The following is a 14,929-nucleotide window of genomic DNA, read 5'->3' as shown; positions in this document are numbered from 1 at the left end:
GGCTTGGCGGACCGGGGCCGACCACAAAAGCATAACCCTCTCCTGGTTACGTGCGCTTCCCAACGGCCCCTACAAAGGCTGCTCATACTTACCCAGAATGCAGTCGGCCAGCGCCTGCGGGCAGGACTCCGGGGTCCGTGGTCCATCGGGGTCCACCACCGGGGTCCACCCCCGGCTCCAGGCCTTGGCGGCGCCCGCCCCGCCCCGCCTCGCCGCAACACCCGGCGGGCCCTCCAATCGACAGGTCGACAACCGACTGGACGCTTCTGGGAGGATGAGGGTCCCACATAAATTACATTAGCCCAGGGCAGGACCAGTGCATTTTCCGAGAAACGCCGTGCGCCGTGTTCCGCCCGGTGGTGGTGGTTGCTCGTTTGGAGTTGAGGCGGATCAGCATGAGAAATTCCCCGGCACACGCCGCCGCCCGGGGGTAGCGGGGAGCGTCGGGGCGCCGGGCGATTTCTCATAAGGCGCCGGCCCCTCTCTCCGAGCCCCTCTCTCGCCCAGGGCGCCGCTCCCGACGCCCCTGTGATGAGCGGGCGGGGGCGTGTCGGCCGGTAAGTACTCACGGCCGTCCCGCCGCGCCCCGCCACGCCCTCGTAAACAATACCCGCGGATGAATGAATAAATAAATAAGTACTTTGAGGCCCTTCCGAACATTCTTCACCCTCACGCGCGCAAAATGGGTGGCAGGAAGATATCCGCGCCCCATCTTATATATGTTGGCTTGGAAACACGCTAAATTTAATTGTAGAGCAAGCGTTCGTGTTAACTTAATCCTGCCGTTCGTTGATGACAAATTTGTGCGCAAAAATGCACAATTGCGTACAAAGGAATGCACAAAGGCATTCAAATCAACGCAGAAATGTGTGCAAAAAATGATTGCTTAAAGATAAAAGATACAAATCCAGTGGGTGTCTATTACCGTTAAATTTGTTTGGGGTTTGGTAATAGATACTTAAAAATAAATTTAAAACTATATGTCCACTTATCGTACAACATACGAGATGAAGTGTCCGCTAAAAAAATGAGCAGAAGCTGAGCAGCCAATTCGCATAAAAGGCTGAGGCAATTGCTTTATAAAATAAAGCGAGGGTGCCACAAGCCCCTGAAATCATGTGCATACACCATCCTGAATTCCTAACGGAAGCATTTGAAAACCACCTACAGTCATGACACCATGCGTAATCTGCCATTTTAACTTTAAATCCACTTGAATATCAGGTGAAATCCTCCGAATTCCTTCGAAGTCTTATGGAATCCACCCAAAACATGTAAAATCCACTGAAATTATGGGAAAACCCTAGGGAAGAAGTTGTCGCCCCCTTATGTGATAAAAAAATGTCAGGCATACTCAAAAACGAGTACGATGTCAAATCAAAGAACACTGCATACCCAACAAGTGTACTTAGTACACACATTTATGTGTGTGCTTGCAAGTACACAGTCGGTTTTGCAATTAGCAATGAAGTTGAGCTGTAAGGCGCAGGTGCATTCTCTGATCCACGCAATGTGTATGCAAGACCCGGGCGATGTGCGTCAATAACACAGAAGTGGGACTTACTTCGGCATAAGTGTACGAGTGTCAACACATTCGCGTCACACACACACACACACACACACATCCTCCGTCCGTGCGGAACCCCGTAGCCGCACATGGGGCCGGCGGCGGGCCCAGACTCACGAAAGCAAATAAATGCCCAGGCAAAGCGTATCATTTTGGAGAAGAATGGAATGATGCTCACACGGTCACGCACGGGCCGAGCTCAGCTCTGCTGGGCGGCGCGCCCCGCACGACAACGCCTCGCGCAGCAAAAACACACCGTTTATCCGCACATACCATCGATGTATCGCTTCGACGTATGTATCGACCAGAGAGGTCAGAAATAACTAACTGAATATCAATCGAAGGTCCGTGGAAGAGCGGGGGGGAAGAGGGGGGTCTAAAAGGACAGCGCCGCCGTTCGACGACAAGCGAGTCGGCAGCAGCGTCCAGCGGGCGAGCGATTCGCAGAAACGTGGAAATGGCGACGACGGACGAGGTCAGCGAGCGGCCTGCCCCCCGTCTGCACGAATTTCTTTACTTTTTATTTCCCCTCTACGCAAATTTTCTGCTGTGCCCGGCGGCTCGAGAAAGGATTAGCAGCCAGCTTTGGGCTCGTTTTAGTGTCTTTAAGTTCCGGACTTGTTCCCCCTCCCCCTCCCCCACCCCTCCTCAGGAGACGCAACACACACAGACACGCGGAAGAAAAAACACCTTTGCTCCATGGTTTTTGATTATTTTTCAGAGCGACGACGTGGCGACCAGGGCGGCGGGCAGGGCCAGCCCGGCGCTTTGTTGTGGGCCGAAACTTGAGAACCTGAGCCGCCCAAAGCTGCGGGGCGCGCGGGGCGGGTGTCCGTCCAGCGCTCGAGGTGGGCTACCATCCACAACTTTGGACCAGGTCTGGGACGCCCCCCTCCCTCCTTTTCCCTCCACTCCCACCCCTCCAGACAGGCGAACAAGCGTTAGCATCAGAGTACTATACTACAACTGATTCCTATTTCCAATCTGCTTTTGCCGAGATTTTTACTTAACAATGAGCGTCAATAAATTTGCAATAAGATCCAGGAGCGTATTATTGCATGTTGCATTCAAGTAGCTTAGGCATTCTAAAAATAATCATTTTATAACCGGTGTTTGCGAACCCCGGGGTTTGGGCAGGTGGGGGGGGGGGGGTGCCTAATCATTCTGCCCGTGAGGCGCCATGACCCTCCTGTGAGTAGGCAAACCCGCCCGGACCGGCGCGTCACCGAAACACCTTGTCCATTCCATTTTAATTCTTCAGAGAACTGCCCTTATACACTGATAGCCTCCAGGAGGGACGAGGACACTGTAATTTCAGATGCGATAACAACAGCTTAAAATATGCGATAAGATATTTATCGCATAGTTAGAGCAATAATGACTTCACAAATTGTGCGATAAATCTTTTATCGCATATTATTAGAAATGATTGTCTCATAATGAATGCGATGCTTATATTATCGCAGCAATAGGATAATAGGATACCAAATAATATGTAATAGGAGCGATAACTTATTATCACATCCAGATTGCAATGAAAAACGCAGATGAAATAGAATCTCAATTGCCATTGCTACTAATTCCAATGGGTAATTGTGTCGAAGCTACAGTATCACAGTTAAAAGTCTACACTGAGTTTCAAAAGTGAGAACACAACCTTCGCGTAATACGGTTTTACACTGTGTCTGCTATGAAATAAAATGATTACTAATCAAAATTTCAAGAAGTTTTAAATCAACATGAATTTGTGGTTAATTTGGGAATCATAAAAACACTACCAAAAGTAAGATTAACTTGGTGGGGTAAACAACATAGCCTGTCCATTAACCTATCAGTATACCTGCATTTGTTGTTGTCTGCCTATTTCAAGGTGGAGCCTATTGTTTTCCTTGCCAAAAGGTGAACTTGATAACATTACAAAGGAGACGTTGATCCTGAATTGTTTCATGAAACGCACTGTCTTCACAACTTTATTCGAAAAGATAGTTTAAACTGTCGTGGAGTTTGTTTTTATTGCTCATTCGTCTGCTAGAATCGCTCATCACAAAATTGAGATAGAGATGGAGCATAGAGCAGGAGGTGTCTGTCATGTCAATACATCACTATTACAAGAAAAACAGACAGGTGGTCGATAGATTTTGTTTTACGACGTTACGACATTTATTTTGACAAACTTTCAACTTTCTTTCTCTTCTCTAATACGGTCTGTGCTGAGTCAGAACTGTCAGAACCAAACAAAACCAAACTGATGTATCAATATCAATATGAGAAAATGTCTGAATTTCTCATACTTGCCTGCGCCCTGCGCCTGCGACGGAACGGATGGAACGGCTGCCGAAAATTTTTTGTTGTGGTTTCTCACCATGTGAGTATTGCTCGACTATTCCTTCTCACTTTTCTTGCGTTTTCTTCTGCTTCTGGCCGCCCGATTTACGCATATTTTTTGCTTTTATCCAACGTCGATCCCTTGTTGCCATTTTCAGTGGCATTCGCTTCTGCATCCTTCTTAATGGATCTTCACAATATTTGCATAACCTCTCCATCAACAATATAATCTTTGAACGCGTAACTTGTATTTTTTTCTAATTTTACAGGTGCTGTAACCTATCTAGCTGATAGAAGTGCGTTGAGGTGCACTACGACCACGCATCGATGGAGCGTGTCCTTGTCTGATGCAGTCCACCATCTCCTACAATCAACCTGCCTGTTCCACAGATGAATACAATGACACTTGTTTCATTATACTAGGCTTATCCTGGTCGGATAATGGCTTCGCTGTGTAATGCCAATACCAATGCCAATAACACTGCTGTTTTCAATAAATGTAATAAAACAGCTGAGTTTGCTTTATCTAACAGTTACGTTTCTGTTTTTCTATATAAGGTTGCAAACAATAACTTTTGAAGATAGTCATGAATGGAGAATGTAGTTGGATACTAAGTAATGGATACTAAGTTTAATCAGAAACCTATTTACAAGCAACAGAATGAGAAAAATGATACCAAACCCAAACTAAAAAACCTAATTCGATTCAGAAAATCAGGAATGTCACTGCGTCACTGTCTGAGATAGGAGAAAAATGGAGCAAACCTAAACTAACAAAACCTAACCCGATACAGAAAATCAGAAACGTCCCTTTTAAATGACTGAGGAAAATGAAACAAACCTAAACTAACAAAACCTAACCCGATACAGAAAATCAGAAACGCTCCTGTTAAATGACTGAGGAAAATGAAACAAACCTAAACTAACAAAACCTAACCCGATACAGAAAATCAGAAACGTTCCTGTTAAATGACTGAGGAAAATGAAACAAACCTAATCTAACAAAACCTAACCCGATACAGAAAATCAGAAACGTTACTGTTAAATGACTGAGAAAAATGAAACAAATCTAAACTGAAGCCATTTAAATTCTCAACTTCTTGAAAGATATACATGAATGCAATCAAGATCTTCACATAATTGATTTTATTTCTATTTCTTTCCTAATTTCTGCTGGAGAACAACTTCTTTTAAAACATTGCTTGTGTTTTGGACCACACTCGCTCTCTTCTGCTCGCCTTTCGTAGATGTGCATATTTCTTCGCGAGGGACGTGTTTGAAACAATGACCGGTGCGTTATCTCTCTCGCTCCAACCAATTGTTCAGCAACCGAGTTTTCGGAGACGATCCGATTTTCTCACCGACGTAAATATAGCGCCAGAAGTACCAACATAAGAACACTTTAAGGTTACTTTACACTCCGCAGTGCACTAAATTAAATGACTATTTGGAGTTTTTCCTTTTCCAGTGCTTATGCATTTTATATCAGGTTTATGTCCTCCGTAGTCAATATTTTAACCAATGCTTCCGACCTGTTTCTTTTTGGCTAAAATTTTGTAAGAGTGTGTTGCCCAACCTGGAATATTCTCATTCAGCTCACTCGTGGTACCAAGCAGCGTTTGTTGTGCTCCGCCCAATCGTACTATACCGTAATATACTATACCTTTCCGTATTTGAGGCGAAGCAACAACTGCAACCTAAATGTAAGTTACTACATATCAAGTGGATTTCTTCCATCATAAATTTTCAGCTATTCTCATTTTGCTTGCTGGCCTCCATACTTTAACAAACATTGAAGTATCAAAGTGTTTTAACTTGAGTCTACCCATAATCAGCGATTGGGATCTACAGAAGCACAAGTAGCCTAAAAATATAGAGCAAGCTGTCATATCCTTCATCTTCACATGTAATTCTATTTTGAAAAAGAAATTAAAATGTGTTTTAATTTTGTTTGTGTATATTTTTTTACAGGTCTTGACACGCAAATGAATGATTGCTAAGCCGAGTGACCGAAGTCATTTCTGGACAGCTGCCACACAAGCAAGAGCAAATGGAATAGCAGTAGAAGAGAAATTACCAAGTCCACCTTTATTGGGAAAATAATGTAGTTTGGGGGGGGCTCTTACAGTATTTATTGCTTTGTTATTGTTAAATTGTGTACTACCTGTGTTTCATGACAAGAGCATGCTCCTAGTTAGGTTATGACCTTAACTTTTTTTTTCTGCAGTGCTTTTTACCTCTATATTCCTTAATGCCTGTGCATCAATCAGTATTCAACACTACTTGAACTGTTTTTATGAATGCTTTGGCGATTCACAAGGATAAACTCAGTGCTTTTGTTCGAAACTATAAGTCTTACAACCCTCATATTATTTGGTAAGTCAATTCTTCACAAATCATTCGGCGTATTGTCAGCAAACAACATATGCGTATTGTTTTAGTCTAGCATTTTCATGAATCCATATTATGTTTGGATTACTAAGAACATCGTTTGTAATCTAATTTTGAGTTATATTGTGCATGTGGTTCTGTAACATTTGTTTATCGCATTTTAATGCAATAAATTATTTCTTATCGCATTCCAATGCAATGCCAATTCTTTTACACCACTGCAATGAAATATCCAATGCGATAAAATCTTATTGCTGCCCACTGCAATAAAACACTTATCGCTCCCCAGACTGCGTTATTTTCTGTGAATCGCTTTCTTTTAATTCATCGCTGCAAATTGTATGAAATTTATCGCATTAAAATTAACAGTGGAGGAGGGGGGGGGGCGTATGCTCGGGCGTATGTGTATTACCAGAGCGGAGCTGTTGTGATTCACACTCTCCTCTTCCCTCCTCTCCCTCTCACCTCCTCCTCCTCTCCCGCTCTCCCATTATCTCATTACCCCCTGTGCTACCATTCATTCCCTAACGTGTTCCTCGCCCAATTAAATCTCCCCCCTCGCAGCCCGCGCCACGCCACGCCACGCCGCGCCACGCCACGCCGAGCTCCATGCGGGTTCATGGCCACCGCAATCGCATCCATTCATTTCTTCATCAATTTGAGCGAGTGCGCCGAGTGTGAGTGCGTGCGTGTGTGTGCGTTTGTGTCCGCGGGGCGCACGGAGGAAGGGGCAGGGAGCAGTGAGATTGGGGGAGGAGGGGGTGGGAGTCGGGTGGTGGTCGTGTCGAGGGCAGGGGTGGGTGTGTCTCAAAGCTGCAGCAGGTGAAGAGTTGGGGTGTGTGGGAGAAATCCACAGGTGAGATTTGTGCGCTTAGGGGGGTTGCACACGAGGGGAGCAGACGGCGGGGGCGTCGTCGCGGGGAGGGAGAGAGATGGCAGAGGAGGGGTGGTGGAGTGGGCAGCAAAGCCAGCGAGCACGGCGTCTCGTCGTCGAGAATGCAGAAAAGAGGGGGTGGGGGGGGGGCGGCGGTCACTCATTTAGCCCAATTCTCGCTAAAGAGCTTTACGCTTAGCCGGGGCTAACAAGCTCCCCTAGGCGGAGGGGCGGCGGCGGTTCCTCTAATCACCTCCAGGGCCCTTAGGCTGCCCTCGGCCCTCGGGGTCGTGGGCCGGTGGGGCCCTGGTCGGCCCCGGGGCAGGTGTGGGCGCCTCTGGGAAGTCAGGGGATCCCCTCTCTCCCCGGGCAGATTTTCTGCGACTTTTTCGGGGCAGCTGGACGATGAGTCATCAGGGGTGTCCATCACAGCCAGATCACAGCCCCCTCCTCCTATGGCCGGGCGGGATTGACAGCAGGTGAGAGGAGAGGACAGGGCAGTAGGGAGAAGTGCCGTGCACTAGACTTCCGAGGACTGTCGCGCTCTGGGTAAAACACGGGAGATCGCGTGGCGCGTGGCATACAGCCTGTGACTCACGATCGAGCATTCGAATAGGGGTGGCATCTGTACAAACACGTCCGCTGGTGCAGTTTTGCGTGCAATTCTAACCCTTTTCAATCTGGAAACGTTCACTGCATGCGTGCCTCAATACGTCTTACGTGACTCTTGCAGCGCATGCCGTACTACCAGGGATTCACCCTGCGAGAGGCCCTGCGCGCGCGGCGGGCGGGGCGGGGCGGACCTTGGGAGCACACAACACACGCAGACACTGATTTTACAGGCGTCACTTTCGCCCTGCGTTGCTTCAGCATGCCCCCGAGGGCGCCTTAAATTTAGCGAGGCCGGAGGACGGCGGCGGCCTGCAACGCCCACCGCCGATGCACTTTCTCGACGCAGGACGTCCCAGGGCCGTCGGGCGAGCAGGCGATGTGGTATGGGGATAGGTGATAAGCCCTGCGCACTCTTTATTAGACAGCCCCTTAAAGACTGTCTCTACCAGAAGGCAAACTCTCCTCCCACCGCTGCGCCCCCTCGCCCCCCCCCCCTCCCCCTCTATCTAGCACAGAGCGGGCAGCCTGGCGTCTGTCGGTAGGTATGGGGTTTTTAGTTATACCGTGCGTGCGGGTCGCCTACTCGCTCCGCCCGTAAGGCGCCGTGGACGGACAGGTGGATAGGCAAGCCCGCCCGCCCGCCTGAACGTGGTACATACAGGAGGCACTTCAACCCCCCCCCCCTCCTCCCCTTTGAGTCGACCGGAGCAGCTCGCCGACGACCTGATGTCGCCAGTCTGACGCCCACCCTGCGCCCACCCTCCGCGCCGTTCGGAGAAGAAGGGGACCTCCACCTCCAGTCCCAGTCCCAGGGACAAGACCACTGGGACCCGGGCTAGTAGCCTAGCTGCACATAGAGTCCTATAGCTGCACAGAGGCTGCACTGGGGGTTGCTGTCGCTGCGCTGCTGCGACCGCCGGCCCCACGACGCCGAGGTGTCTCTGAACCTCTTCAGAACGCCGCCGTGGTACTGAACCTCACGCGGGGGGCGGAAAGCGCGGCGCCATGCCGTTTTTATTTTTAATTTTTTCGCCAGCGAGTTGCAGCCACCCTCCAGCAGCCAGGGCTGGCGGGGGCGCCTCACGCTCGGCTCGGCCCGACGCCTCGGCAGCCGGTCCAGCTGGTGGTGTTGTTGGCGACGCCAGCGCCCCTGGCGGCCGAGGGGTGGAGGCTGCGCTGGCATCTCTTTCATTCTGGCCCGAGGAACCGACAACAGCAACGAGCAGGGCGAGCAGGGCCCGGGCATAGCGGTGGAGCTCGGGGGGCCCTGCCACGCCGCGCCACGCCGCGCCGCCCCGGGCTCGGGCCCAGGGCCCCCTCCACTACAGGTGGTGCCGGCCGGCGCGGCAGGCCCGGCCAGCCTAACAAAGGATTCTGCGTGCAGTTATCCTTGGCCGGTGCTGGACCAGGCCTGGACCAGGCTGGCCGCCCGGGCCCCATGGCAGCCGGTTCCCAAATTCATGCGCGAGCCCCGACCGGCCGGGCCCCGGACTCCCTTGTTTCCCTTCTGGTGCGGAGTGCACGCCGTGCGGCACGCCGTGCACAGATCTTGATCTCGCGCCGCCGCCCCGCCGCCGGCCGGAGCCATGGGCGGCCCATGGGCCGGGGCGAGGGACCTCGGGAGGGACCTCGCCAAAAGACCTTGGTCAAATGCGCCCCCGGCGAGGTAGGCATCCGGTCACGCGCTTTGAGGGGAGGGGGGAAGGGGGCGTCGGGCGCCGAGCGAACGCACCCTCCGGTACTACTGAGGGGGTGGCGGCGTGACTACACTGTAAATCGGGGTGTGGGTGGGGGGTGGGGGACTTAAGGCACCCATCGCCTGCAAAGTGACCCAGGAAAGGGGGCATCCAATAAGAGGGCGCCTCAACTTGGCTGCGCCTGGACCTCTCTGCAGGAAAAGGGTGCCGACATTCAAGGCGGCCTGCAAAAGTGCAACCTAGTCGCACAGCTGCTGGACATGGACTGGACACCCCAGATTTACAGTGTCGAGGCACAAGGGGTGAGTTATGAGCTCTAGACCAATCAGCAAACAGGATGGCTCTATGGCTCTTCGCCGAAGCAGAGGGGGCCTCTGCTGCTTCTCTCCACAAGAAGGGGTAGTAGCAAGCAGTTTGGCATGGCGTGGTTAGGGGGTTGACGCCAGACCCCTGGAGGGAGGGTGGCTGGCCTAGGCTTGCCCGGGCCGCACGCACACGCACACCCGTGCCGTGCCGCGGCGCCGCCAGAGGTATGCAAGGGAATGAATAATTGTAATCTCATACGGACGCCGCCGTCGAGCCCGTCGAGGCGCCGCCGCCGCCGCCGCCGCGCGAGAGAGGACATCGACACAGCGACGCGCCGCGGTCACAGTTTTTTCTACGTGCAACTTCTTCCCCGCAGTGAGCATAGACGAAGTGTCAATGGAATTCGGGTGCGCGGCTGGCTCGAGCGTATGAACCCGTGGGAATGAATGAACTGTGACGCGCGCGAGTTAAAAGTACTCTACGTTCAAGTGTCGGTCGGAGTTGACTTCCCGACTCTTGGAGTAGTTGCAGTTGTAGTGCCCCAGCGTGGCCACTGTCGACAGGAATGTCATTTTCACCAGGAGAGTACCGGAACCAGTACTTAAAACAGTATGTAGACCAGTTTTGTGCACCTCTGTGGCACACCAACAAGTCCGGAATAATTATTTTTATCAAGAAAACTAGAAAATGTTAACAATTTGATCTGTCTAGCACTACTGTTTCATGAGCTTTTTGATTCTCCACATTCGGTGGAATGGCAACCGAAACGATCCGCCTCACGGTCCGCTTTCTGATCCCAGCATTCAACAGGTGTTGTAGGTGTAGGGTAGTATTCCGCTGAGATTATACCGGAACCTAAAGAAGAAAAGCACAACCACGAGTGCTCCCGTTTCCTCCTGTTCGCTCATTGGCTGACTGACACAGTGACGTCACCGTTGACCAATCCGAGCCCAGGAGAGGGAACACTAGTGACGGTCGTGCTCTTCTTCTCCAGGTTCCAGTTTCGTCGCGACGGAATGCCCTAATGTAGAAGATCTAGTGAGAAACACAATATCGATAAATAGCCGATAGTCATCGCTCGAGGCAAATTCGATTCGATATCGGTCCGATTTCGACCAGCAAATTGGCTAGTTTTCGAAATTCGACGTCCAGTCGACGTCGACTCGAAACTCCATTTCTCACTGGAAAAGTCTTTGACGGGATGTTTCGTGTCCTTCCGGTACACCTGATGCTTCTAACAGGGGTGGCCACGAAAGAGGACAGTTTTTCCCGTGTCTCCAGGCTATGTACCGTTCTACGACGGCTACCATCTTTCTTAAAACTCTCTACAATATATTTAGATTGTGTTGGATGGCACTAGCAGCCCAACCCAAACAAGACGACCGAAGCAGCCCCGTTGCCAAAAAAATCCGCAACTTTGAACCTCGGCTGCTCGACAGTCCTTCGGTTCAGCAGGCGGGTAGGGCTTGGAACGCGACGACAGAGCCCAACAACAATGCACACAACCGCAGACTGCAGACATAACCTCAACAACCGCCGCCCGGGCGATGTGAGTTCCACGGTTACGACGCCCACAGGAGTTCAGATGGTTCCAAAATATGTCGTAGAAGAAGAGGGTGTTTAAATGTGAAAGGGTGTAAGAAGGCACCCAGCTGCAGCCGGGCCGTGCTGCGTTGTGCTGCGAAGGGGGTTCGAGGTGAGTCTGGTAGTCTGGTAGCTGCGCAATGCGCGTCGCTACGGTCTGCTGCTCGCACTCACCTGGACGCGGCGGGCGGTGACCCCCGGCGTTGCAGGACACTGTAGGGGGTTGGAGTCCGCGACCCCAACCCCTTTCGCTCGCAACACAACAAGAGCCTCCCTGCGCGAGGCCAGGGCCACGCGGCCGGCCGGTCCGGCCAGACGGACGACGGACGAGACGGACGGCCCATCGGGACGACGGTGGCGCGCTCCTTCCTGGCGGCGGCTCGGGGGAAGCTCCGGCAACGACGACGGAGAGGGAGGCAGGGAGCAGGGGGGCGGGAGGGAGGAGGGGGGTCCTGGGCCCTCGCAGGGACCAATCGGGCCCGGCCGGGCCGCAGTCGTCGCCTCCGCCGCCTGCTCAGCCTGCTATCAGCCGGCCCGGCCCAACCCGGCCTCCGTGCTCCGCTCCGCTCCCAGCCAGCATTCTCACAGCCAGACACACACTCGCACTCGCTCACCGACCGAGGACGAGCGAAGAGCGACGTGACCAAGTACTGCTGCGCAAGGGGAAGTTTAAGGAAAGGGGAAAAAAACATTTCGTACGAAACAAGAAACTCTAGTGAACTCGCGTGTGATTTAAGTTAAGTGAACATTCAAGCAAGTGCTTTAAACATTAAGAACCAACAACAACTCAACCCCGTGTCCGTCGTCGTTTTAATAAATTAGTGCTGTGAGACCGTGTGTTCCCAACTGTGATAAAACATCAAGAATTAAGGAAAACGGAAGGTGTCATTTATCATTTTCACAAAGTTCGAAAAAAAATTTGTGCAACGCGAGTGGTTGGATAGATTGATGGTGCAGCGTCGTGCACAAGATGGATCTACTGTGTTGTGAGTCTGGTATCGAGACTGAGTGCCGTGCGTACCCGGACCCCGCCCTGCTCAACGATGACCGTGTCCTGCTCAACATGCTCGGCCAGGAGGAGAAGTACACCCCGACCACGGCCTTCTTCACCTGCGTGCAGAAGGACGTGACCCCGCAGATGAGGGCCATCGTCTCCAACTGGATGCTCGAGGTGAGGCTTTCTTGAGGGAGCGTACCGATAGGCGGTCGGGATTTACCAAGCGCAGGTGCTGGAGGGGAGGAGGTTGCCTCCTGAAATCGCCAGGGTGGTCAAGCAATGGCAGGACTCAGGGGGTTTCCAGGTCCAGGGGAGCACTCGTGCCGCCGGGCCGGCGCTTTCCGAGACGGGCCGTCGTGCGCCTTCATTTAAAACTCCGTCGGGCGATTTAAATTCGCGACAGTCAGCTGATCGGCGTGGTGCGGCGGGGCGGCCGCCGGGCCAGGACCGAGCGGAACGGAACGGCACGGCAAGCCGGCAGGGCTGCACCGGGCCCACCGGACCTGCCTGCACGCACACGCTTCCAGGAAGCTCGACTGGTGGGCCGCTTCTCGGAAGGAGAGCCCCATCTGCCTGAGCGAGTGCGAGAGAGAAGGAGCCGAGTTCGCGAGCCCCTCGCTAAGTGGTGGTGTTCTACCGACGGGGTGAGTCGGCACCGGGACTGGCATCCCGGTCCACTCTGTTGGAGGGGCCGCGCCGCCACCCTCCGCGTGCCGGCCGTCCAGCCGTCCCGGCGCGTCCGCGGCCCGTCTCGGTGGATCAGCTGTTCGCCCGCTCGACTCGGCTCGTCAGCGGAGATCCGTTGTAAGCCCCGGCTCCGCGCGGCCCTGCGCCGCTCCGCACCCCGGCCCGGCTGGGCTCGCGCGGAGCGGCTCGGCTCTGCCCGGGGCTTTCCCCGGCCTTCAGCAACAGGTGGCGACCGTCGCCATCCCGACCACGGTATGGGGAATTGTGAGGGCCGCGCGGCACGTGGCGACCAGGGGCCGAGGTCTCGGCTTTCACCGCGTGGTCAGGCCCCCGGGCGCCGCGCGGAGCAACGCGAAGACGACACCGACGGTGCCTCGTCGGCGATCGCCGATCGCCGCGGCAGAGGCCTGCTAGGCTAATGTGTCCTTCGCCGCCCTTCGGCTCGACGGGCTGACCCCGCGTCGCTCGCTGACGCCCGGCGTGATGACACACATCGACAAGGAGTCGCATTTCTGCCGCCGCGTGCGAGTTCCTCGGCTCCTCCGGCCCGGGGCGGCGGCGCATATCCGCAGGGCTTATCGTGGCCCCCAGGGACTTCCAGGCGCGACGGCGCGAGCGGGACGATAGCTCGAGGTGGTGAGCAGGACGATAGCTCGAGGTGGTGAGCGGGACGATAGCTCGAGGTGGTGAGGAGGAAGGTGCCGACGCGGCCTGGGGGGGTGGGGGGGGGGGGGGGGGGTGAGTGATTATACCTCCAGGTGGGATGGGATGGGCGTGTGTGGCGCGCCTGTAGTAGAGTTGTAGTAGGCCTAGTGGGGGAGGGAGGGGCTCCACCCCTTTTGATTCATACCGCGGTTGCGCAATGAAGGATGACGCGGCGCTCCCCGCCCCTGCCGCCAGCAGGCCCCGCAGGCCCCGCAGGCCCACAGCCGGAAGCCCACGGTATACACACGGCACCAGGCCCGCAGGGCCCGCAGGCAGGCCTCTGCCCCGGCCCAAGCCCGCCATGTTTAAAACATGACCGGGCCCCAGCGGTACCGGCCCCGGCGGTGACGGCTGCACCTCCCGGGGCCCGGCTCCGGGCGGGCGGGTACTACTCGCCGGGTAGGCGACGATATGCTGCTCGATAACAGTCTTGTCCTTCCCCCCGCCGGGCCGGGGTCCGGGACGCTGGGGTCGCCGCCCCTCTGGACGGCCGCGCGCTGGCCACCGGACGCGGGGGTTGCTCGCCACTGCGCTCGGCTCGGCTCTCTGTGCAGCAGGGCTGAAGTGCCGTTAGTTAGGTCGGCCGTCGATCCTCCAGTCCGTCGGTCGCCCCATTGTGCAGCCCAGGCCAGGGCAGCCCTGCCGCTACCTGCCCTGCCGGCCCGAGGGGCGCGGGGGTAGGGGCGGGCGGGGGCGTCCGGGCCCCCCCAGGCCGGCCGAGCGCGCGGGGGCGGGCGGGGGCGGTCGCTGAGCTCGCTGCATATGCATTGCCCCCCCCCCTCTCCCGGCCCCTAGCCCGCCCCGCGACCTGCACCACTGTGGATCAACTGCCGGCAGTACGCAGGCGCAAGGCGCGGATCCAGCCAAACTATAAAGGAGGAGGGGGAGGGGGAGATACGCCGTTTGCCTACTTTGTAGGCTGCCCGACTGCATCGCGGATTGCCTACATTGCCTACCAACCCCACCAGCTGGTTCATTGTGAAGGTCCCGGCCGTGCGCCCTAGGACGCACCCCGCGTGGCCCGCGTGGCCAAATGGGCCCCATCCCTTCCCCAATTAAATTTCTCCCCGCTCATTTCCTTACCCACCCCTCTCCTATTGTTATTACTTTTATTTTTCCCCGACTTGGATCTTCATTAGCCCACCTTCTCACCACCCCTTCCATCCACTGCTGCTACTCGTCAT

General features: G+C 54.5%; 2 protein-coding genes across 3 annotated transcripts in view; one reads left to right on the top strand and one right to left on the bottom strand.

The window, feature by feature from the left end:
- LOC127752201 (uncharacterized) overlaps window positions 1-11,841 on the bottom strand; it is a 69,156-nt gene extending 57,315 nt beyond the window's left edge. The window contains exon 1 of one of the 2 annotated variants that reach the window (XR_008012312.1): window positions 11,531-11,786. Coding sequence is in view for 1 of the 2 variants with exons in the window: in XM_052276957.1 (XP_052132917.1) it covers window positions 11,531-11,700 (170 nt within the window). In the remaining variant the exon portion in view is untranslated. Of the gene's footprint in view, window positions 1-11,530 lie in introns of both variants that reach the window. The other variant, XM_052276957.1, reaches the window with a different exon arrangement.
- Window positions 11,842-11,864: 23 nt separating this feature from the next.
- Window positions 11,865-14,929, top strand: part of LOC113202676 (G1/S-specific cyclin-D2-like) — a 5,581-nt gene continuing 2,516 nt past the window's right edge. The window contains exon 1 of the mRNA XM_026417028.2: window positions 11,865-12,527. Within this exon, the coding sequence (XP_026272813.1) occupies window positions 12,327-12,527 (201 nt within the window). The 5' untranslated portion in view covers window positions 11,865-12,326. The remainder of the gene's footprint in view (window positions 12,528-14,929) is intronic.

The sequence above is a fragment of the Frankliniella occidentalis genome, unplaced genomic scaffold (genome assembly GCF_000697945.3).
Source record: "Frankliniella occidentalis isolate FOCC.00 unplaced genomic scaffold, Focc_3.1 Scaffold1, whole genome shotgun sequence".
In the NCBI taxonomy this organism is placed as follows: Eukaryota; Metazoa; Arthropoda; class Insecta; order Thysanoptera; family Thripidae; genus Frankliniella; species Frankliniella occidentalis.
Note: the sequence above shows the minus strand (reverse complement) of the source record. Positions and strands in the feature narration are given on the sequence as shown.